General features: G+C 42.5%; 2 protein-coding genes and 1 long non-coding RNA gene across 6 annotated transcripts; all 3 read right to left on the bottom strand.

The window, feature by feature from the left end:
* Window positions 1-2,935: 2,935 nt before the first annotated feature.
* Window positions 2,936-6,329, bottom strand: LOC147962963 (uncharacterized). Of its 4 annotated transcripts, XR_015609499.1 has the most exons (7): window positions 6,060-6,329; window positions 5,845-5,939; window positions 5,715-5,765; window positions 5,492-5,625; window positions 4,732-5,196; window positions 3,847-4,627; window positions 2,936-3,227 (listed from the first exon to the last, which is right to left on the bottom strand). It is a non-coding gene; the product is annotated as an uncharacterized LOC147962963 (long non-coding RNA). The 4 variants fall into 4 exon arrangements; XR_015609500.1 differs by having other exon boundaries at window positions 3,847-5,196; window positions 5,504-5,625; XR_015609498.1 differs by having other exon boundaries at window positions 3,847-5,196.
* A 1,471-nt stretch (window positions 6,330-7,800) lies between these two features.
* LOC147962964 (wall-associated receptor kinase 3-like) lies at window positions 7,801-10,475 on the bottom strand. The gene is made up of 3 exons (XM_087529420.1): window positions 10,220-10,475; window positions 9,404-9,616; window positions 7,801-8,905 (listed from the first exon to the last, which is right to left on the bottom strand). Exons 1-3 carry the CDS (start codon window positions 10,473-10,475, stop codon window positions 7,917-7,919), a joined length of 1,458 nt encoding a protein of 485 aa, XP_087385546.1. The 3' UTR covers window positions 7,801-7,916.
* Window positions 10,476-21,824: 11,349 nt separating this feature from the next.
* LOC147962965 (uncharacterized) lies at window positions 21,825-22,319 on the bottom strand. The gene is made up of 3 exons (XM_087531274.1): window positions 22,210-22,319; window positions 22,046-22,121; window positions 21,825-21,956 (listed from the first exon to the last, which is right to left on the bottom strand). Exons 1-3 carry the CDS (start codon window positions 22,317-22,319, stop codon window positions 21,825-21,827), a joined length of 318 nt encoding a protein of 105 aa, XP_087387400.1.
* Between the last annotated feature and the right edge of the window lie 13 nt (window positions 22,320-22,332).

Here is a 22,332-nt window from a genome sequence, read left to right on the forward strand (position 1 = left end):
TTTTTCTTGAACCCTTCCTCTTCTTTAGCCATAGTTTTCATGCAAATTATCGTGTACCGGCATAGCAATCAAATTATTAATGAAGAACCAAAAGAGAAGTTCCCCGTGTTGAAGAGGTTGTCTCTGTGTACCGTCCTTAATTGGTTTGACCCAGTATACAGATGAAAAGTACCCTCCCTTCTTGAAGATGCTGTTGCAAGAAAGATGACTTGTCATGCATATGTGTTTTTTTATATCTTGTCATGATTGTATACCTGGCTTATTGACGAATTTGGACTTATTGCCTTTTATCAACATTGTTAATGTTATGGATGTATGGATCCACAGATGCAGCGGTCGGGAGATTTATTCATTTGTGAGAAAAAATAAAAAAAGAAAGAAAGAAAGAAAAGACATCCACTACTTGAGCTACGTACCAAGACGAATTGACATCGAACATGACACGTGACACGATGCTCACCACTCTGCAGCTGCAGGGTGCCACTTGAGTTGAAGAATTACTGTCTGAGAAGGTGCAGACGGGCAGCTCCTGTCAGCATCATTTTTTTCGAAAAGGGGACTCCCCGGCCTCTGCATCAGAACGATGCATACGTTTACATTTAAAAGAAAGTAAATAAGGTTTAACAAGGTCTTAAAGTCTGCAAACAAAAGGAACGGCTAGCTCACACAGAGCCTCAACGCCAAAACAGAAAGCCCAACAAACCACAACCGGCTGGCAAAATAAAAAATAGGTAAACTAATCGCCTATCCTATTACATGACCGCCATCCAAACCGGTTGAAGATATCCCGCGCTACCATCTCCCACCGGACAGATCCAGTAACCAAACGCTCCCTGACCTCCGTCGGAGTGAGTAAGGACCACATACAGATCAGCGCAGTAGCCCGGAATAAAACCTGCAAAAAATAAATAGTTGTTCTGTTAAAAGGCAAATCATTTCTGCAATTCCAAATTGCCCATAACAATACACATACTCCTATACGAATGTGTCTAGCTGTTTCGGACTCTATCCCAGCAAGCCACACCCCGAATAACATGTTGACCGAAGTCGGAGGAGTAATGTTAAAGGCAATTTGCACAGAGCGCCACAAACCTCGTGCCAACGGGCAGTCAAAAAAGAGGTGCTTGATAGTCTCGTCCCGATCACAGAAACTACACCTAGTAGAACCTGTCCAGTTGCGCTTAACTAGATTGTCCTTTGTTAAAATTACTTGTTTATGTACAAACCACATAAACACTTTAATCTTCAAAGGGACCTTAACTTTCCAAACATCTTTGGAGCTAGGAATCACACTAGAGTTAATGATATCGATATACATAGATTTAACTGTGAACTCCCCAGATCTAGTAAGCTTCCAACACAACTGATCGGGCTGAGGAGTTAACTAAACCTCCATCAGTCTACGAACCAAGTGAAGCCATGCTTCCCATCGATCACCCACAAGCACCCTCCTAAACTGAATGTTGAGTGGAATGGACTGCATAACCATGGCACCAAGAGCCTCACGATGCTGAACAATATGATATAGGGACAGATACTAGGTCGCCAAAGGCGCGTCGCCAAGCCACGTATCCTCCTAGAATCGAGTGTTGTTGCCATTACCGACAATACACCTAGTTCTGTTAAAGAAGGTAGCTTTGATTCTCATGAGCCCCTTCCATAACAGCGAATCAGTTGGTCTCAGTGTGACCTGGGACAGGGTCTTGGACTGCAGATATTTACTATGTAAAATCTGCGCCCACGTTACCTCTGTCTCAAATGACAACTTATACAGCCACTTACTAAGCAGGCATCTGTTCTTGACTTCAAGATTTTCAATACCAAGGCCCCCTGGTCCTTTGGTCGACAGATAATATCCCATTTGGCCAGTCGATATTTTCTCTTAAGTTCATCACTCTGCCAAAAGAATCGGGATCGATAGAAGTCAAGCCTTTTCCTAACCCCAACTGGGACCTCACCGAGTTAATAAGAATCAACCGGCCTCCATAAGACATGAGTTTTTCTTTCCAGCAACTCAGTTTCTTCTCAAACCGATCCTCGATGCACTTCCACTCGCTGTTTGTTAGCTTACGATGGTGAATGGGAATACCGAGAATTGGGCCTGCTTTGATTTTCTAGGTTGAAACAATTGATGTAGTATCCTTCAAAATAGAATGTGATCAGCTTACAGTCCTTATTGAATCTATGACATTCTGGAGACTGGAGCATGTTCCTTTTCTTGTCCCAGCCAGAAAATTTGATCTAGGAATCATGTTTAAAAAAAAGAATTGTACTGCCTTGACAGTTGATGAATAGATGGGAACTTTTCTCGCCAAAAAAACAATAATCAAACTGAAGATGGAACGAAACAACACTTGCGCACCAGACTTGTACAATAACTGGAGACTAAGTTGTTGTAAGGAAGTGAGAAAATATATCTGTCAAAAAACAACCCACAACTTAATAAGCAGTCAAGTATGTCTCTAGGCCATACCGCCACACTTACAGGCCTCTGTTCTTCACAAACATGCAATTGATTATCATATTCACGTATAACTGTAATACTTTGAGACAATCAGATAGAGCAAACTCGTATACTTGGTAATAATAAAAATCTAACACAGCAAAATTTCTCTATTTGAATATTCTTTCCTAAAGATATGTCATCATAAAACAATATATCTGTTATAACCAGTTATACAATAAGTACCCTAAACATAAATAGCATAATTGGATAGTGAACCTTTGAACTATATGGTGAGAGCAGCCATCTCCGGGAATTTTCAAGTTCTGCTATCGTTAGTGCTTGTTCTACTGAGTTTGGGCACATACGTTGACACTCTCCGGAGCTACTCAGCTGTTGCAAATAACACCAAGGGAGACACAATCCTGTATGAAGCCTTAGTCATGGTATACTGTAATCTTTTCTTTAAGAAAAATGCCCATTACGGGTGATTTCATTAAGAATATTAACAGGTTACATCATATGCCAATGAGTTCAATATATAGAATGACATAAGGGGCAGGAAGCACAACATGTATTTAGTACAGGTAGCATGCCTGCTAATTTAGCTCCCTACCAATGAACTGGCTTTGCTTCTGTGGAATTGTCTTCTTCTCTAATTACCAAAACTGTTGGTCAGCTGCTATTAAATGGTCAATAATATCGTCCGGCTGGATGAGACATCTCTGAGAACCTGAGTGAACAGAGCAAGATGCTTTTATCTTGGATGTGGACTCCAAGTATACTGATTAAGAAGGCAAATAAGGGGGACATCAGAGAAGCAAGTTGTAAGAAAATCATGCTTATTTGCAAGTTAAGATATGTTCAGGTTAAACCACACACTGGGATATCTTAGGGTGATTTGCGTTTTAAATGTACTTTTAAGCTACCTACATGTTTGGTTCTGCATATAAATGAAGATCTCAGCACAAAAAAAATAAAGAGTACACTATTTGTCTCTATCTAAGCAGTTGACCAAGAATTCCGAAGAATTAACCGTATGACAGTAAATTAAATAGTCACCATCTTAAATAGCATAAGAACAACATACACACGAAGAAGAAACTACACGGCATAACTCAATAGCTATTTAAAAGAAGTATTCCATATAATATATAAAACTTGCTTCTTATTCCTTCTATTACCCAGCGACACACAAAGAGAACTCATTATTTAGCTTAAAATCATTACTATTCCATTTTGAGGAAATTCAAAAAAGAAAAATAATTTTAGCAGAACTAAAAGTTACTTATCATTAGTTACCACTATTAATGATATAAAATTCCATCATTTGAAATTGAAACACTAACATACATGTTGTGTGCTGCTCTTTGTTCAAGCATAGGTAAGGAACAAAGTCTTACTTGGATTCTGCAGAAGCGTACCTTCTACCCTTCCACTTCCTCTCATTTCTTCACTACCAGAAAAATGAGCCCGTCAACATTACAGGGTAAAGAAAAATATGTACATCCGTGAAGAAAGCTCATGTAAAATTAGGTAGCAAGGCATGTGAACAAAAGATAGATTAACCTGTTTTTCCGGAAGCCTCAACAAAATGATTAAACAGAAAAATTTGCTTTTTTTTGGAAAAGGAGGATGATCTCCGGCCTCTGCATCTGGAAGATGCATGCGGCCAATTTATTGATTATTCTCAAGGACCTTACAAAGTAGAACAACAATATGCCTGAATCCGCCATCTTGGCAACATCTACCGCTATTCCTATCCAAATGATGAAGGGGTGCAAGCTGGGCCACATATCCAGACCTCTCACCTAAGCCTAACATCTAAAGCCGGAGGCCCCGACCAAAGCCTTCTGCCGGGTTCGGGGCTCAAACCGGTCCGACGCACTCAAATGTGTCATCGCCGCCATCTTTCACTGGTCCATCTTCAGAGCAAATTGAGGTGACAACCTTGGCAGGTCCTCCGCCATCGACGCCAGCACGACGCCAAACGATGACCTCCACCTACGCGAGCCGTGGTAGGTCCTCCGCCATTGACGCCACCACGACGCCAGCCGACGACCTCCACCTACGCGAGTCCATCTCCAAGCAACGGACGTAAATCCATGCTAGGATAGGGCCGCACCACCACCGTCGCCCACCACCCACAAGCGCCACCTAACCCCAAGGTTCCCAAAGCGGCGCCTTCAAGAAGGGAACGGCGCCGTGAGCGCCGCCAATGCCAAACAAAGTTAGGGATTTCGCCTGGGAGACCTAGGGGAAGGTGAATTGAGGAGATCAGTCCATACCGACGCCTCCAAGGAGGGGAACGGCGCCCTCAGGCGTCGCCGTCGGCACGGCCGGTCATGGCCAGCCAGGGATTTCGCCCGAACTAGATCCCTGCCACCAGCAGCGCCTCCTGTACAGAATCGGCGACCAAGAGGAAGCGCGGCCCGACCAGGCTTGCCCGCACGCCGAACAAGGAAGGAGGGGATGGCGCCAGATCGTGCACACCGACCGCCGCAGAAGCCGCCGCCGGCCGCCAACGACCACCGGATCCCGCCGCCCGCGCAGCCGGGACACCAGATCCACCGCCCCCACAGCTGCTAGCCGGCCGTGCCTTGCCAATGGAGCCGACGCTCCAGATCCGGGGTTCCCCACGCAGATGCAGGGCAACCGAGGCCCCGCCGCCACCATCCTTGGCGCCCCGGGCTTGCCCGGCGGCTGCCTCAGGCGGCGGCGATGGATTCCAAACTGGATCAATGGATTCCAAACTGGTAAAATAGAAAACGATATGGAAGTTCTTAATTCAGTGAATTTTTATATTTGTACAATTTAATACTTGACAATTCAGGAGGTAAAAACAACAGCAGGATGTTCCTTGGAACAATAAGAATAAACATGACATGATTTGAAGATGAATAATCGTTTTCTACACAACTTATGGGGTAACTCATAGCTTCATTTTGGTTTCAAGTTTAGCGGTGCTAATTGTCGCTAGCGCACTAAAATCAGGCTAGAGATACCACAATATCAGCAAGCAGCAAGGATCAACAAAAGGTAGGTCACCCAGGTTGCCACCATGTTGAAGCTCTCTGTAGTTAACCAATTCATCCCCTTGAGCCCAGTGGAGAACTTCTGCCGTGTTACTTCCGTTTCCAATTCCTGAATCTTGCATGTATAGCCCTTATAAGGTCCACATTCTGCTTGGAAAAAATATAACAGTTCAAGTATGGTGGCATGACAATGTGCACAGAAAACTTTATTTGATTCGAGATATAATTTTACACACCTGCTCACTGTAAAGTTCTGAATTTCTTAACCCATGTAGAGAGACTTTTCTCTGCAACAACCGAAAGATGCATAAAACAACATTAGAGATAAAAATGAACTAATTTGATTGGTGAATGCACCAAACCCACCTGAAGTTACTACGGGAAAACAGGAGTTCACACTGCACCTGCTATATTGACTACTCAATTTTCGCATCTTTGCTGTAACTGGATCTCTGTTTGATCTATTCAATTTCAATAGGATACATAAGGATAAACATACGATGGCAACCCAAATAAAATATGCAAAGATTTATTCAAGGATAGAGCAAGCTTAGCGTTGCTTTGTTGTGAATATTTCGTACACAATCCGTGGCTTAGCCTGCGCGAACAACCCGAGCGGCGGCGACCGGCGAGCAGGGAGAGGGCAGCCGCGTGGGCTAGGACGCTAGGTAGCCACGAACACGCACATGAACCAGCGGTTCGAGCACCCAAGCAAACGCCCCACCAGCATGCGCTCGTACTCATGCACATGGCAGCAGTGGGGGCAGACCGTCCAGAGCACATCTCTGCGACGGAAACGCCGCCGGGAGCAGCAGGAGCGAAACCGGCGCTGGTGGAGGTGCTCTCCAAGAGGTGGGCCAAGGCCTCTTCAACGACGCGAAGGGCGGTGTCAGCCGGGGATGGGGATCGCGCCGAGGGGCCAGGAGGTTGGCTAGGCGACGGAAGGCCCGCTTGACATCCGGGGTGTCGGGGTTGGGCTGGAGCTGGAGGATGAAGAGGGAATCGGGGCGGCCGGAGGGGAGGAGGCACTCGACGGCAAGGTGGACGCAGCCCCTCGCCGGTACGCCCCCTGGTTGCGGCTCGGGTGAGCTGCCCCTCCGCGGCCGCTTGTGGATAAGCGAGGCCGGGGGCCATCTTATAGAGGCGCTGGGGCGGCAGTAGAGCGGCAGGAGATGGGATAAGCGGCGGGGGGCAGGCGGCGAGCGGCAGCAGACGGGATAAGCGGCGGGCGGCGAGCGGCAGGAGTCTTCGAGAGGGAGCAGGCCACCGCCCGGCAGACTGAAAAGTTTAACCATGAATCAAATTGCAGGAAACGACAGTGACAGGAACCAATACAGAACCAGATGAGCGATCGAGACGGCGCCGCCATGGACTGAACGCAAGCACAGGAAGAAACGCTGAACGTATGCTAAATCTACCTAAATAAGTTGTATAGCAGTTCAAAAAATTTGAAACGGCAAACCAAAGTCACAGCGCATTCGTACCCAACCAGGTACTAAACAAATACACGTGCCATCAAATGAGTTACCGCCAGGCCGCTTTCGACCAAGTGGGTAATTCTCATCGCGAAAACCTTGCCTGGAATAGAGGCTTGGGTATATATACTCACGTATAACCTTGTAATCAGACCAACAAAACGCAAAGCAAAACAGAACCAGGCTCGAGACGAGCCTGTTGCAATACATCGATTTGGTGCCTCGTATTTGTTCCGCGGAGAGAAGCCGATTGCTAGCCCAAGTCAAGTTCGTGTACCTGCGTGTGCTAGTGCTACTACTGTACATCAAGCCAGGTGCTAGCTAGCTTGCTAGCTTTGCAGTGCACTGCTACGGGAGGATTTGGTCTAGCGTTACTAAAGCCAACACACGTGTCGTGCGTGCTGTTTGACTTTTATTGCTTTTCCACAACTCACGGTTGTACAAGGGGTATGGGTACACGCATATAAATATGTTCAAGATAGACTAGAAGCTACCTACTCTGTCTCTACTTCTAATCCTACCTGGTGACTGTTTTTGTGTACGCACGTCGTGGTTAACTCTAACAGGGGTGCTTAAATTGCCCGATCTGTACTAGTGACGTGTCCCTCCCGGATCTGCCCACCGGCTGCAGAAGAGGAAGACGCCATGAGGAGTCAAGGGGAGGGGGAGAGGTGGTGGTGGTGGGAGGGTGTAGTGGCCGGCAATGCAGATGGAGGTGGACGCCGGCGCCAGAGTCGTGGCTAGTGGAAAGAGGGGAGGGGAAGCGCTCAGGAGGGGATTCCAACATGAGAATTGTTCTTGATTTGAGGCAAATATTTTCATTACTGCGTATAAAGTGGTTTGGAATTCTGCACTCAAGGAAAACAATGCCTAACCATAACACTGTTACAAGTTTGTTTAAAAGTACAGCACTTTGAAACACAGTTACAAACCAGCATACAGACATTCAGCCTACCAAATATCTTACACCTTACGAGAGCGGCTCAGTATGAGTAGCTGCTCAGCTATCTCCATCATTGTTGGTCTTTCGTCTACATCAAGGCTAAGGCATTTTAGGGCCATACCTGCAAGAGTATCAAGAAGCCCCAAATCTTTTGTTATTGCAATTTCCTTGTCGAAAAGCTCAGTCATTTTTTCCTTTTTCTTATCGTATTCAAGAAAGCTCTTTAACAAGCTATTATTCTCGGAATGTATGGCCCTCCTACTACTGATAAGCTCCAGGATCACAAATCCAAAGCTGTAGACATCACTTTTTTCGGTGAGTAGGCCTTCCCGTCGATATACTGGATCCATATAATTCATGTCACCGATGACTGATCCTGTGTGTTCCTTGTCTCTAGCAAGCAACCTAGATATGCCGAAGTCGGAAATCTTGGGTACAAAGTTATCATCCAAGAGTATATTTTCTGGCTTGACATCACCGTGCAGAATTCTAATATTTGCTTTTGAGTGCATATAAGCTAGCCCATCAGCTGACTGCGCAGCGATATTCAAACGTGTCTCCAAGTTGAGAGCCACCTTGTTATTGTGGTTGTGAAGAATACCATGGAGGCTACCTTGTGAGATAAACTCATAGACCAGCAGGGGGGCTTCAACTTCGAGGCAACAACCAATGAGCCTAACAATGTTCTTGTGGATGACTTGAGATTGGATGATGACTTCATTTGCAAATTGTTCATTCTCTCGCACGCTACCATTGATTGTCTTCTTTATTGCAACTTCTTTATTGTCAAGAAGGCCCTTGTAAACTTTACCAAATCCACCTTTTCCAATTATGTTGCTATTCTTCAAAAATGGGTTGAGCTCCCCCTTTTTGAAAATTTTAATGCCTGTTGCTTCCTCTAATAGAGGGCCGCCATTATTTTTGTAGAATTTCTTCATCTTCTTCTTCTCATTGTAAAGAATAATAAGGAACGATATTATCGACATGAGAAGAATACCACCTATTGCACCTAGGTGAACATAAAACAAACTTACTTTATATCATTAAAATCGTATTTACAATTCTGGCAGAAATATTTCGTATAAAAAGTTGATAGTTTCTTTTGCTCATCTACTCAGAATTTAAAACAAATTACCACTAGAATTACAAGAAGAAAAAGGAATCTAAATCAAGACCGCCAAGGGGCTGAAACTCGACTGCCGAATCTGAATCCGTAGAACAACGTCAAGGAAATTGAGCTTTTAAAAGACAAGGAAATCATGTAGGTCGTAGATTACAGCCAGGCCATTTATAGAAATTAAGCAGTATATACAACTGAATGATTGAAATCCTTTGAAGCAATCATATGGCTTGCATCCATGAAGAGATGTACAAGCAGTCGGTATGTCATACATGTGTTTATAGATTCTACTCGAACAGATCTCACCCAGTGTGCTGTGTACTAATGTTCGTTGCACCATGATCTATCAACAAAAATACCCACAATGGGGTGCAGTAGAGTACTTACCGGCTGCGACCTTTGCTGCTAGAGGGAAATGATCTATGCAGGTTCCCGCTTTGGTGTGGCCTTTCCATCTAAATTTGCACGGACAGTCATAGCCTCCCAGCCTGTTTCTGCAGACCCCGCCATTTGTGCAGCGATACAGTTGGGGGAGCTTGCATTCATCAATGTCTGAAGAATTAACACTTGGGGATGTTAACGAATTGGTAATGACAGTTTCTCCAAAACGTTTTCAACTACCATTTCATCTAGTTTAAAGCTAGCGCTGGAACACAGAATCAAAGCAAAGCATTTGAATACCTTGAAAGGATGGATTAGTGCACATCTATGATTCTAACACTTTGAGAACCAGAACCACTAGATAATCACATGTTCCCAAGAAAAGGAGAATTGGTTGAGCCCAACTTTCACTTTATTTCTTTGCTGTTTCTCTTCTTGTTGTAAAGAGTGTATCTTGTTGACTTATTAATGTGAAAATAGCGTAGAACAATTGTTCTACGGTTTGCAGTTGAAAAAAAAACTTTAAAGCAAGCACACATATTTTTGCGAGATGACAATTATATTTTACCAAATTTACGGTTCTTCCACTAAGTTAATCTTGCTTATAAAATTAATCTTATTTGGTATACTACCTCTGTAGCGAAGTACTTGTAGTTAGGGGAACTTGTACAGAAACATGTAGAGTCTCCATAACGCCTAAACATGTACTAGTTTCCTCCAGGTACAAGTATTTCGAGGGAGTAGATAAATAAATTGATGATGGAACATGCATGCATGCATGTGGATAAATAAATTGATGGATGGGTAAGCAGGTTTACGTACCTTTGCATCCGTGCTCCGGATCTTGCAGGTAAGGATTACCATGGAAGCCTTTTGAGCAGTTGCAGATGTAGCCTGGTCCATTGAGTGAGTTGAAGCACTCACTGTTGTTGCTGACACACGCGTAGGACCCAGGCTTCTTGCGGGCTATGTCGCACGTCTCGTTCCCGAAAAGGAACGGGGCCTGGCCGCCGTAGTTGTTAATGAACGCCGGCCAGGTCACATAGGTCGTCGAGAAGGTGAAGTTGGACGAGTCCATCAGGACCGCGTAGCTGCAGCGACTGACGTTGTGGAAATATTCACTTGAATTCAATTAAAAATTTGAAATAATTTAAAAATATTTTGAAAAATATTGGAATTGTTGTGCTATACTGAAATTGCTGAAATATTTTGGCCGAAACGTAATATTTCAGTGTCTGCTGAAATTACTGAAATTCAGTGAATTTCACCGAAATCTCACTGAAAGTGAAAACCATGAGCGCAGCAAGGGATGGGTGGGGAAGTGGAGCTTCATGAGATGTGAATATATGGTTCAACAATAGTACTCCGAACGATGCACTGAATATACTTTTTTTCCTATGTTGTGTCTCCAAGAAATGCAGGTTGATCCAGTACAACATGACAAATGAATGAGAACGCCAGCCAGCTAATTGAGGTGGATTATTCTTTTAGTGATAAAGAACGTACCAGTGGACAACAAGGCATGACTCTGATGTAAGCATGCCTGTGATGGCATGCTTATGTGTATTCAACAAATAACATTTTCATTCAACCAATATATCAAGGTGATACAACCCTAGTGAGGAAATATTCAGCCTCTGCATAATGCGATGCTCACATCCAAAAAAAAACCGAGAAGAACATTGTTTTACATTAAAATTAAGAATTCCAATCCAAGTTTTACATGGCCATCCATGATGGGACACAACCTTATTGGTTGATCATCTAGGTGGGTAGATGCCACCTAAAAATGTCTCTTTCCTTGGCCTCTGAAGGATCGGCCAATTACAGAGTGATCATGTACATGCATGAATAATACTTCACTCGGAGAGGTAGTTTGAGCTTCCAATTGTTTTTATCATCAATAGGAACATCACTATTGGAAAGCTCCTCATATCAAGACTTGACAGCAAATCTGCCATTCAGATGCAAGTTCCATCGAAACTCATTCGGTTTGTTTGACAGTTGAATTGGCTCTAGACGTGTGAGCAATTCATTGCACGATACAGGTGATGCCATAATAAGTCTCTACGAAAAGAAATATCAAGGTTTGCTTACGTATATGCATCTCTAATAAATGCAAATAGGAGAAACTCGCATACCAATTGCCAAAAAAAACTGAATCGGCATATGCACTACGACACCATACAGGATACGACTTGGTACGGTATTCTGCAGTTTTTCTTGTGTGGAAATGTGCTATTCTATAGAGTCTAACTCAAATAAACAGCTTGGATTGGCAAAAGAATCTAGTACAGCTTGTCGAACAAAAAATAGCAACTTGCTTTTGTTGCAGAAAAAATAACGCAATATGAGTCAGCATCTACTAGCTAGAAGCTGTATTGACTGGCTTATCTTATGTAAGTCAGCTGTCAGCCCGTATTATTGGCTCCATTATTAGCATCTACTCCCCCCCATTCCAAAATATAAGTCTTTCTAGAGATTCTAACAAGTGACTACATACGGAGCAAAATGAGTGAATCTACACTCTAAAATATGTCTACATACATCCGTATGTTGTTGTTCATTTGAAATGTCTAAAAAGACTTATATTTAGGAACGGAGGGAGTAGGAAGGACTGACTGCATGTGGCATACCTATATACCTATTATTACATACTTATTGATACATGTTTTACGCGTGATGGTAATGTATATTGTCTGTGATAGGCTGGCTGCTCTTGACTTGATTCGCGTTATCAATTGGCTACATTTTATAAGGAGCACGAGGAGACATGGATCTGTCTCAACCAATGGAGATGGGAAGGGCATACAAGACTTCTCGACATACAATTAGTGCACAAGTTTTATATGTCCAAGGTTACACATGAAACATCCATAACCCAACTTGGGAATCACCATCGGAATCGTTTGTGTGGCTACACATCCATACGCCAACTCTGTAGAATCGTGAAGGCAGTACACATTTCAGCACCCTATATACATGTACGTCAAGTTAAATATATGCACACGACTGTTCTGCAGCTACTCCGTTTAGCTGGAATGATAATAGCCATGATGAAATATTAAAAAATATAAAATTCAAGAAAGTTTCTTTTTCCTGCGGGTGTATGCAAATGTTAAATTGCATGAAGAAAAATGCGAACACAACTTACCTTATCGGATCGAGAAGAAAAGAACTTTTGTTGAGACAAGAGAGGAAAATAACTTTTTTTAGGGGTAAGGACATCTCCAACACCAACCCACAAAACAGACACCTCATTTCTCCGCGGACTGGTGAGGACCAGCCCGCAGACACGGATGCGGGAGCCAGCCATCCAAAGATATCCGCATACATTTCAAATCTCATCTCAACGGACCGGACAAAATTCATGCAAACCGGCTGATTTTCATATAAACCAAAAGAAAGCATTTTCATTTTGGATATATTTCATGCAAACCGAATGATTTTCATATAAACTAGAGCACATTAATTATATTCAGACTTTTTTTAAACTAAATCATACTCTCACCTACTCTAAATGACCGCCGGCGCCCGTTCCCCATGTCTGGCCGGCAATGAGCCTGAGAAACTAATGCCCCAGCTCCACCTCTACAGCCAACGAGCCCGCCAAGCTTAGCTTCTGTGGGAGGGGAAGAGTGGTGGCCTTCCCGGGACCCGAGTGTCGGTGCCCTCCCATGCTCCACTCTACCTGGATGCCGGCGGCCCAGGGGGACATGTCGGCATTGTTGTCGTGGCGCCATGCCGCGGCCGTTGCAGAGCTACCAACCTCCTCATTCTCGTCACCGTCGGGCCTGTAAACTCCATTTGCCGACTCATAGATTTCCTTCAAGGCGGCTTCTAATTGTGCCTCATGGAGGCGGTAGCGCCATCTGTCGTGGTGGATTTTACGAGCGGAGTGGTTGGACTCGAGCAGCACCTCCCCATCGGCCAACACCATGTCGGTGTAGTGAGAACGTACCTCACCCATGGTGCTCTCATCATGGGCCGACAAGGACGGTCGCGCAGGCGCGTCATTGGCCGCCTCTATTATTGCTGCTCCCAAGGGATCGCCCTCCGGTGAGCTCGCCCATCTGAAGGGGGTTTATATCCTTCCTCTTTCTCCCCATTGAACCTTCATTAAGCGTTGCTTTTGTGGCATGGATAACCTCTGTAGTACCCTATTTTTTTATTGAAGAGAAGATATATGATTTCCGTATATTCGATAGAATTGTGGAAATAGTGTCTACCTTTAGTTCTAAGTGATATGTGGTCAAGATCTTTTGGATGACACCGGCAAGATATAGATTAGAATTTATCATATCAAATTTGGAACAAAAGGTGAACCAAATTGGTCTAGAAAAAGTACATTCGAAGAAAATGTGCAAATCTGATTCTACTTGACCATACCTACGACAATATTTCTTGATATGTTTGGAGTACCTGGAAGCTCTTAATCATGTAGTTACAACCCGTGTAATTAGCTTCCAAGCAAAAAAAAATTGACCCTAGGGATCATGGTTTTGCTATTCCAAACCTGGTTCAGGATAGCAACTCCTTGATCCAAAAAATAGCTTCTCTTCTCAAATAGCAATCTTGAATTTCCTGCACAAGAGTTTTGTCTGCATTTTTTGTTGTACAATCTGCATTTGGAGTGTGAGCGCTACACATGGTATATTCAAGATTGGCATTGATAACATGATTATTCAATATATTATTCTTAATGGAATCATCAAAGCAGGCACTAATTTTATCTTCATCCCAAACTTTGTCATGGGGCTTTCAAAGGTGACTATTAATATTGGGCCCCTCCAAATTAGTTTGGAGATGATCATGAACGTTTTCCCAATCCTTTCACCAAGGACTTGTACAAATGCAAGAATTCCCATTAAATTTGAAGTTTACTAGCCTTCAACATGAAATGAAGAATATTAATAACAGAAGCCCAAAAGGTGGATTTCGGAGCATAATAGTCCGGTCTCTAAATACAGGAGTTACGAAAATATTTATCATTAAGATTTTTTATTATTAATGAATTAGGATTCTTGATAATTTTCCACTCTATCATAGCCATCATATATTTGTTCATGTGAGCCAAATCTGTGATGCTCAACCCACCTTTATGCATTTATTTACAGTTATCATACCATGCTTTGAAACAAATAGGATTATAAGCATTATCTTTATCAATACCAGTTCATCATAATTTTCAAACGATGGAAGTAAGCTTACAAATGGTGGTTTTACTCAAGAGAATGTTGGACATGTAGTAATAGGAAGAGAAGCAAAGACATATTTAATGAGAGTGAGTCTACCTGCACTTGAGTATAGCCTTAAACTTGTCAATGATGAAGTTGTAGGCTGCAGCTCTATTCATGCCTAGTAGGATGAGAGCGTGACCACAGTGAGCAGTATCAAGATCCATACTCGGGACAGGAAAAATATTCTTAGAGAATAATGAGTGTGTCTGCTAAATAAGATATCATATTTATTTCAGGTAGGAGTTAGGCCGACAAAGAGCTAGTACTGCGGTTGCGTTTAGTTTTATTTTCAGTGTTGTTTTTTCTTGGGGGGGGGGGGGGGGGGGGTTCTACGACTTTAGGTAAACTGTCGCGGTTTGTACCAACAGTTTTGCTAAGTCTCAGCGTTATGTCTCAATTGATGTTATATTCCTTTGATCTTGCATGGATATTCGTATAAAAAATTCCTTTGATCTCAACATATAATCTTCCACCAAAATAAACTAACTAGCATCAACTATAAGATGTAATCAACACTACTAGTCACCCATAGGTACAAAGACTGAACACAAGAGATGAACTAGGGTAGTGAGATGAGATGGTGCTGGTGAAGGTGTTGATGAAGATTGATCCTCACAAAATGAGAGGGTTATTGGTGATGACAATGGCTTCGATTTCCTCCTCACGGAGGGAAGTTTCCCTGACGTAATTGCTCCGCCGGAGAGCAAAAGTGTTCGTCTCCAAGTTCCGTCTCGAGATGGTGGTGCTCCATCTCGAAAGTCCTCCCCTTATTATTTTTAGGGAAAATGGGATGCAGTCGCGCCCTGGTGCCTGGTGGGCACCGGGTGCTACCAAGCGCCCCACCACCCACTAGGGCGCACTGGGGATGGGGTGGGCGGGGGGGGGGGGGGGGGAGACATGCTCTAGTGCCTTGTGGGCACCTGGGTGGCCCCCTCTGGTACTTCTTTGCTCCAGTATTTTTTATTTATGTCAAAATAAAACTCCGTAAAATTATAGCTCATTTGTAGATGTGCATAATAGGTATCTCTGACATAGCTTTTTGAGGTCCAGAATTCCAGCTGACGGCAATCTTCCTCTTTGTGTAAACCTTGGATAATAGTAGAGAAAAGGCATTAGAATTGCTCTACAGAGTGTTATATTGATTAAAAACACTATAAATAATAGTGGGAAAACATGATGCACAATAGACGTATCAGAGAGCCGGAGCTGGTGGTGGACGCCCTAGGTTGACCGGTGCGACACACTTGAGTCTCACGGGAGCGAGATCACCTCCCTCCTCATATGTACTCCCGGATTGCTCAATTTGCTCGACGTCCATCACATGACCTCACCTCCATGAGTCACTCCATTCGCCACTTTACTTCTTTTTTCTAGGACAAAAGGCCTCCACCACCTCAGACAGCAATCCTCATGTGGAAAATAACAGTTTTTCCAAGACTCAAACAATGTAAGTAGGCAGGTGGCTGCATTATTGCCTAACAACTTGTCCAAATTTGTAAGTATGGAAAAATTTGTCACGTCAAATTAAACATCTAACAACTTGTCCAACTCTGACTTACCTATGGATCAAGAACCTTGCTACGGCTACTGCTAGTGGTCGTATCCTGCCAACCAATAAACTCAATCTCTATGTGCCACTTGTCCAACTAGTGCCTGCTACTCTTCTTCTCCTCTAATTATCTTAGATCAGATAACTACTACCAATGGTGATCCGTGTTTGGTATTGTGCGACTCAATCTCCATATTAAAAAATCCAGATCGAATGAAACAAACAGTTCACTCGACAATATCGCTTTCACAGTCACGGGTCTCGGGCCGGTCTCTATTTCAGATGGTTAACCATATGCACATTGCTACTTGCCAAAGAAGAAAAACCAAAACAGTGGTGACATCGTCCAGGAGATTGCATTCCAAAGCCAAGGCTGCATTCATCCCTGGTCATGTATGGTCAAATTTTTTTTCTATCTTCGACCACTAATTACAAAAACACAATTCAAATATTTACCACATAGAAATTAAAGTAACACCAACTGAATTTGTACAGTTATATTTCTGGTCAAGAGACTTGAACTGGATCGTACCACGTGCTCTCACCAGAGAGAATATTTCCCATTGACTAGTCTTGGAACAGACGAACCTATCATGATTGGATTGGCTAGGACAAACTGCAACTTGGTGGCATTATATACTAAATAATCTGTCAATGCATCGCAAACAGTAAAAAAATTTGCAAAGGACATGATTGCTCAAAATAAATGCGAAGCAAACGTACCATGCCAGGCAAAGTCACTAGTTTGCATCAATAATAATGCAACAGCTATAGAACAATTAATAAAAACAAACACGCTCATGACAAGTTGTGCACATACCTATACGGCCTACCTGTCGCTTCAAACTAGTAGCTAGTGGATGCAGGTGCATGCATGTATACGAGAACAATGTGCCTTAACTATTAGACAAGGCACGGGGATAGGCTTCACACGGGAGACGCTTGAGCGTAACCACAGAAAGGTTTTGAGAGTTTGAAGAGGGGCAGTGTATACGAATCTGCAATGAATTGTGATTCAGAGATAAAGCGGCAATCAATGTGAGCATGACATGATTTTTCTGTCCACGGAAGGCCATTGACTCCTCAAATTTCCTCGCACTTAATAACTGTAGTAAAAGTGGTGGTTTCCTCCGTCTCCCGCCAGCTTCGTCGCCGGTCCGCCAGCTTCTGTCCACGGAAGGATCACTACTAATATTTGCAAAAATCATTAATTGTTGAATGTTAGCCATTTTTCTAGTCTGGGTCATGTAGGTATATGTACATATAATTAGAAATAATTCAGAAGTAATACTATCAAAAATAGTTGGGTATGACGTAATACTTTGTAAGCAGATTTTGCTTTGTTGAAGTTTATCAAATATCTTTTCCGTTGCCTTATCGTCCAGAAGCTTTAATCACATATTTACCTTTTAAGATATCGAGAAACATTGGGTATCTACAAACATGAGCAAGGTATGGCAATGGAGATAACAACAGATAGCAGGATGATACTCAGTCAGAACACACACATTAAACAGTTGGCAGAGAGGACGACACTAGATTAACACGACCATTGCTTAGTGTTATGCAAAAAACAAAATCAATGTGAAATCATAAATATCTTGGCACTTTTATTATTAAGGACGAACAGTACATGCTTCAATAAGATGAAGGAAATTTTGGAAGAAAACTAATACACTTGTACTGAAACGTATCAGGTATGTAAAGGAGGATCGCCACATGTGGAAGTGTTATGGCCAGGAAGTTGGCACTTCTTGCAGACTTTATTAATCTTTGGCCTTGTCAAATTCTCTGGGTTTTGAGGAAAACCAGTTCTGTAGTGTCCTTTCTCATGGCAGAATGAACATTTCCGTTGTTTACCTACACCACCTTCCGCAACAGATTTGAGCCTTGCTGTCCTCGGACGTCCTTGCTTCTTGCGTCGGTTAGGTGGAAGCACATCGTCATGCATTTGAGCTTCCAAGATGTCCTCGTCTTCCATTTCATTGGCACACTCATCATCTGATTCTGCAGATAAATGTGTAGACGTTGTGTGCACTTGAGGTATAGCCATAGCATCTTCTTGGGTTGGCAGCAAACGGATCTCCTATAAAGCTTCAGTAATTTTCCTCATTGCAACATGGTGCGCATCAACTGATGCATCACCTTTGGACGATAGGTCCATGCAAGCTTCGAATAACAGGGTACGCCGGTGAGTCCTCGAAGCAGCAGCATCCACGTCGAATCTGCTTTTATTTCCTTCTCGGGCATTGCTCGTCCATCTTTTCTTTGATGTATTTGTCTGGAAGAGTCCGGCACCCAATATGCATCATAACCTAAACAAAAATAAAGAATATAATTTGACTCTAATTTCCTTGGGAAAAGAAGACTAGTACTGAAAGGTTACATTGTTCATACCCTGATTATGTGTGAGCATAATATGCCCATGTGTTCAAACAATCTACAAATACATCTGTATTCCTCTTCATCTTCATTTACATGAACTGGAAACTCCAACTTACTCCAGTTTTCCCTCGTATCACAATCCATGTGAACAGTGATGTATGTGCCATCATCTCTGATTTCTTGGACAAAGTAAGATGCACTCATGTATACCTGGTCGCTGAACTTCGCAAACATGGTGTCCGTGTAAACTTTAGCAGCTTTCCTCTCTATTGGCGAACCACATCTCGGTTGCCTTGCATCCTGTGAATATGAGAAGTGGCAAATTAGTGAGGTATGGGTAATGAATCACGTTTAGAAAATGGAAAAGGTATATTTGTATTGTATTATAAATGTACCTTCGAAGTGTCGAACTCAAGTTTGTCCTCAGCCGCAATCCTATCCGCAATAAATTTATCATATTGTTTAACAAAGTTATGCATGGTTGATGATGGTGAAACTTAGGCTTCGAGCACATGATTCATGCACTCACTGCGTTGCGTTGTCGTCATCTTTGCGAAGAAATAATCTTTGAAGTATGGTGGCGCCCAGCGATCACGTTTATCCCACACATCTTGTAGCCAGGTGTTGCTATGGAGATCATACTCAGCAATAAGTGAGTTCCAAGCACCTTCAAACTCACGTATGGTCCTTGTATGATTAAGAACTCTATGGAGCTTGTCTTTGAAATCAGATGTCTTGCTGTAAAGAGTAGGACCTATATGTTCTTTGGCTTTGTAAAAAATGTGCCATTTACACCACCTATGGATTGTGTTAGGGAATACAGCTTTGATGGCAAGTTCCATGGCCCTGTTCTGGTCTGTATTATTTGTAGAAAATAATTAGAATGTTTGAAGAAAAGAAAACAGGAAAGTGCTTTAAGGGTATGTGGAGAGTAAACCTGTGAGAATTCCAACTGGATGCTTATCTTCGACAGCTTTGAGAAAAGTACTAAACAACCACTTGAAGGCATCCTCTGATTCTTCTATAACCAGTGCGCAGCCAAAGATGATAGTCTGGAAGTGATTGTTTACACCCACAAAAGGAGCAAATGGCATACCATATATATTTGTTTGGTAGGTAGTATCAAATGTAACCACGTCACCAAAGTGCTTGTAACTAAGCCTAGACCAAGCATGCGACCAGAAAACATTTTTTATCTTGCCATCCTTTCCAACATCGACAGCATAAAAGAAATCTTTGCTTGATTTTTGCATTTCTACAAATAGCCGTAATGTCTTCTTGATGTCATCTGTATTTTCTTCAATTCGGATTGATTGTTTAACACTTTGAAAATACGTCCTAGTGTAAGGCAGCATCGATGCTCCTCCAGCAATCCTGGCTAAATATCCATACATTTGAGTTGTGGTGCTATTGTTTTCCATCATATCTTTCATAATGCGTCTGGTGCCCTCACCGATTTTGTTATGTGATTTCCAGTTGCGGGTCATACCTGTACTGGTTGTAAGGGGGTGATTGTGTTCTTGCCGGAGTTGTGTGATGATCCACTTATGTTCTTCATGTCTGTGTATGTGCATCATGGCACCGCAACCTCTCTTCACAGATTTTTGAACCCCCTTAGATGGCTTGCCCTGGGAAAGGAAAGACAAGACAATAGGAAAATTGAATGATCCCACAATCATGAATTAATTTAGTTTGAGTAATAAACGATAAGTAGTACATACCTCGCATGAGCATACAAATTCGATGTAAGTAGTGTCACCAGCAACATTTTGGACTTGTTTACGAATTCTTATACCAAACCCTTTTCTCAACGCGTACATGTTATAAAACTGGAAGGCATCCGTGTCTTCATGGAATACCTGGCCTAAAAAAGGATCCATAATCGTTGCATCACAATATTCTGGTGGAATAGTAACCGGCGCAGTTCTGGAGTCATCACTAATTGTAGAATATAGAATGAGTCAATACTCAGTACAATATCTAGAACAAAAATGACTAATGTGTGCATTACATAGGGAAGACGGGTATAGTAGTATCAGAAATCACCTGCCACTGGTAGTCCTGCCTTGATTAGAACAATCCAGTGAAAAACATCCATCTGTGACACCAGCGACATCTCCTTCAGAAGGAGTGGCCATTAGGTTGCGCTTCAATCTATGGTGTTTCGTTGTGAAATGGTGTGTCTGGGAAGGAGGGATTCTCCTTTTAAATACCCATACGTGAGATAGGAGACTCCACCAGCCATGATCAGTAACTGATTCGGGTTATTAACTCATAGTTATTGGTGTGATTCATTGCCAAATTACTAGGAATTAGTGTTTGTTGCATTCACTAGTAGTGGTTCAGCGTACAAGGCAGTGCACAAGAACTTGCTCAGCTTCCATATTTACGAAAGATTTTAGATTGCTTCTTAATTGCAAGACACCTAGTTAAAGAATCCTCGCTGATTCCGTATTAAAAATTGATGTGTGCTATGATCGTCTGACTTACATTTTTTATTAAGAATTGAACTGGGTACTAGCACTACAGAAGGTGTGGATATTGGTTATTTGCAACAACAAGAAATGTAGTGAGTATGGCGCTGGTAGGGTTAGTTGAGAATAATAACGTAAAATAGTAGTGAGTATGGCGGTCCAGTTTGCATGGATGCGTCAAACCCACAGCAGAGCAGTTGCTACCCTCTGAGCCCGCCATGATATCTGTGGCGCCATTTAGCTGACCCGTGTCGACGCGCAGTTGGCATTTCCCTAAACCGCAGCACACCATCCGCCGAATTTAATGACTTGTCGGTACGTAAAATTTTAAGTTGTTGTCATCGAATATTAAGTATATATCTGAGGTATGATATGCTATGATGGCCAAGTACTAGAGGAGAAAGATTAGTGTATGTATGAAACTGAAGGTAATATTCAGATTTTGTTTTTATTGGAGTATGGGAGACCCAAACGAGTTGAATTGTAAATCCGAAATGGAGGAAATAATTGTAGTCTAATTTGTATGAGGCTTCGTTTAAGAATTATACATGTCGGCGCTAAAAAGTGTGACAACAAGATATGTCCGTGGGAATCTGGACTGACAACATGATACCCAAGGAAACGTATGAACGGATTGACCAATAATTCGGCAGTTGTTCTGGCATAAAATGAAGCAAATAATTGTACTTATTACATATAATGTTCACTACTTTGTCCCAAAATGACAGCTAGTTCGATATACTTATGTAAAATATGAAATAAAGGTAATAAGACCGTCTTCATTTCTTCACGACGACTCCATCCTCGTATTGCCTCACAAGTTGTTTGACGAAATCTGGAAGTGCCGCTACATTATCTCTGATGGTAAGAATGTCCATTAGAATGTTGGCCCTAACATTGTCCATGCAAGTCTGTGTTGAGGATAGGAAGTAAGTAATGCAACACGAGGATGATAGTTTTTTAGTGGAAATTATTGTAAGAAAAATTATGGATGGCTTACTGGATTGAGCTCTTTGGCGACTTCTATCCCATTCCAATTCTTCATGAACTCCAAAGTATAAACACCACTCTCAACCCTGCATAATTGGATGTAACTGGTATATAAATAAACAGTTAAATCTTGAACTATCATGAGATGTAAGGTTATCCAGAAGAATTTCTTACTCAAATCGGTGTCTTGGCACAACAGGTTCGTTATAAGCCCATGTAGTTACATCTTCTTTCCGGTCACTGAAGAAGAGGGTCAAGCATTGTTGCATGGCAGAAGCCAACATAGGTACAATCCAA

The sequence above is a fragment of the Triticum urartu genome, chromosome 6A (assembly GCF_056163025.1).
Source record: "Triticum urartu cultivar PI428250 chromosome 6A, HENAU_Tu73, whole genome shotgun sequence".
Classification (NCBI taxonomy): domain Eukaryota; kingdom Viridiplantae; phylum Streptophyta; class Magnoliopsida; order Poales; family Poaceae; genus Triticum; species Triticum urartu.

Coding starts and splice junctions, on each gene's coding strand:
- LOC147962964 (XM_087529420.1), bottom strand. CDS start 10,475: ATGGACTCGTCCAACTTCACCTTCTCGACGACCTATGTGACCTGGCCG. Junction 9,617..10,219: donor TCCGGAGCACGGATGCAAAG/GTACGTAAACCT, acceptor AACGTTTTGGAG/AAACTGTCATTACCAATTCG. Junction 8,906..9,403: donor AGCAGCAAAGGTCGCAGCCG/GTAAGTACTCTA, acceptor ATGTTCACCTAG/GTGCAATAGGTGGTATTCTT.
- LOC147962965 (XM_087531274.1), bottom strand. CDS start 22,319: ATGTTGGCTTCTGCCATGCAACAATGCTTGACCCTCTTCTTCAGTGAC. Junction 22,122..22,209: donor GTGCCAAGACACCGATTTGA/GTAAGAAATTCT, acceptor CCAATTATGCAG/GGTTGAGAGTGGTGTTTATA. Junction 21,957..22,045: donor TCGCCAAAGAGCTCAATCCA/GTAAGCCATCCA, acceptor TCCTCAACACAG/ACTTGCATGGACAATGTTAG.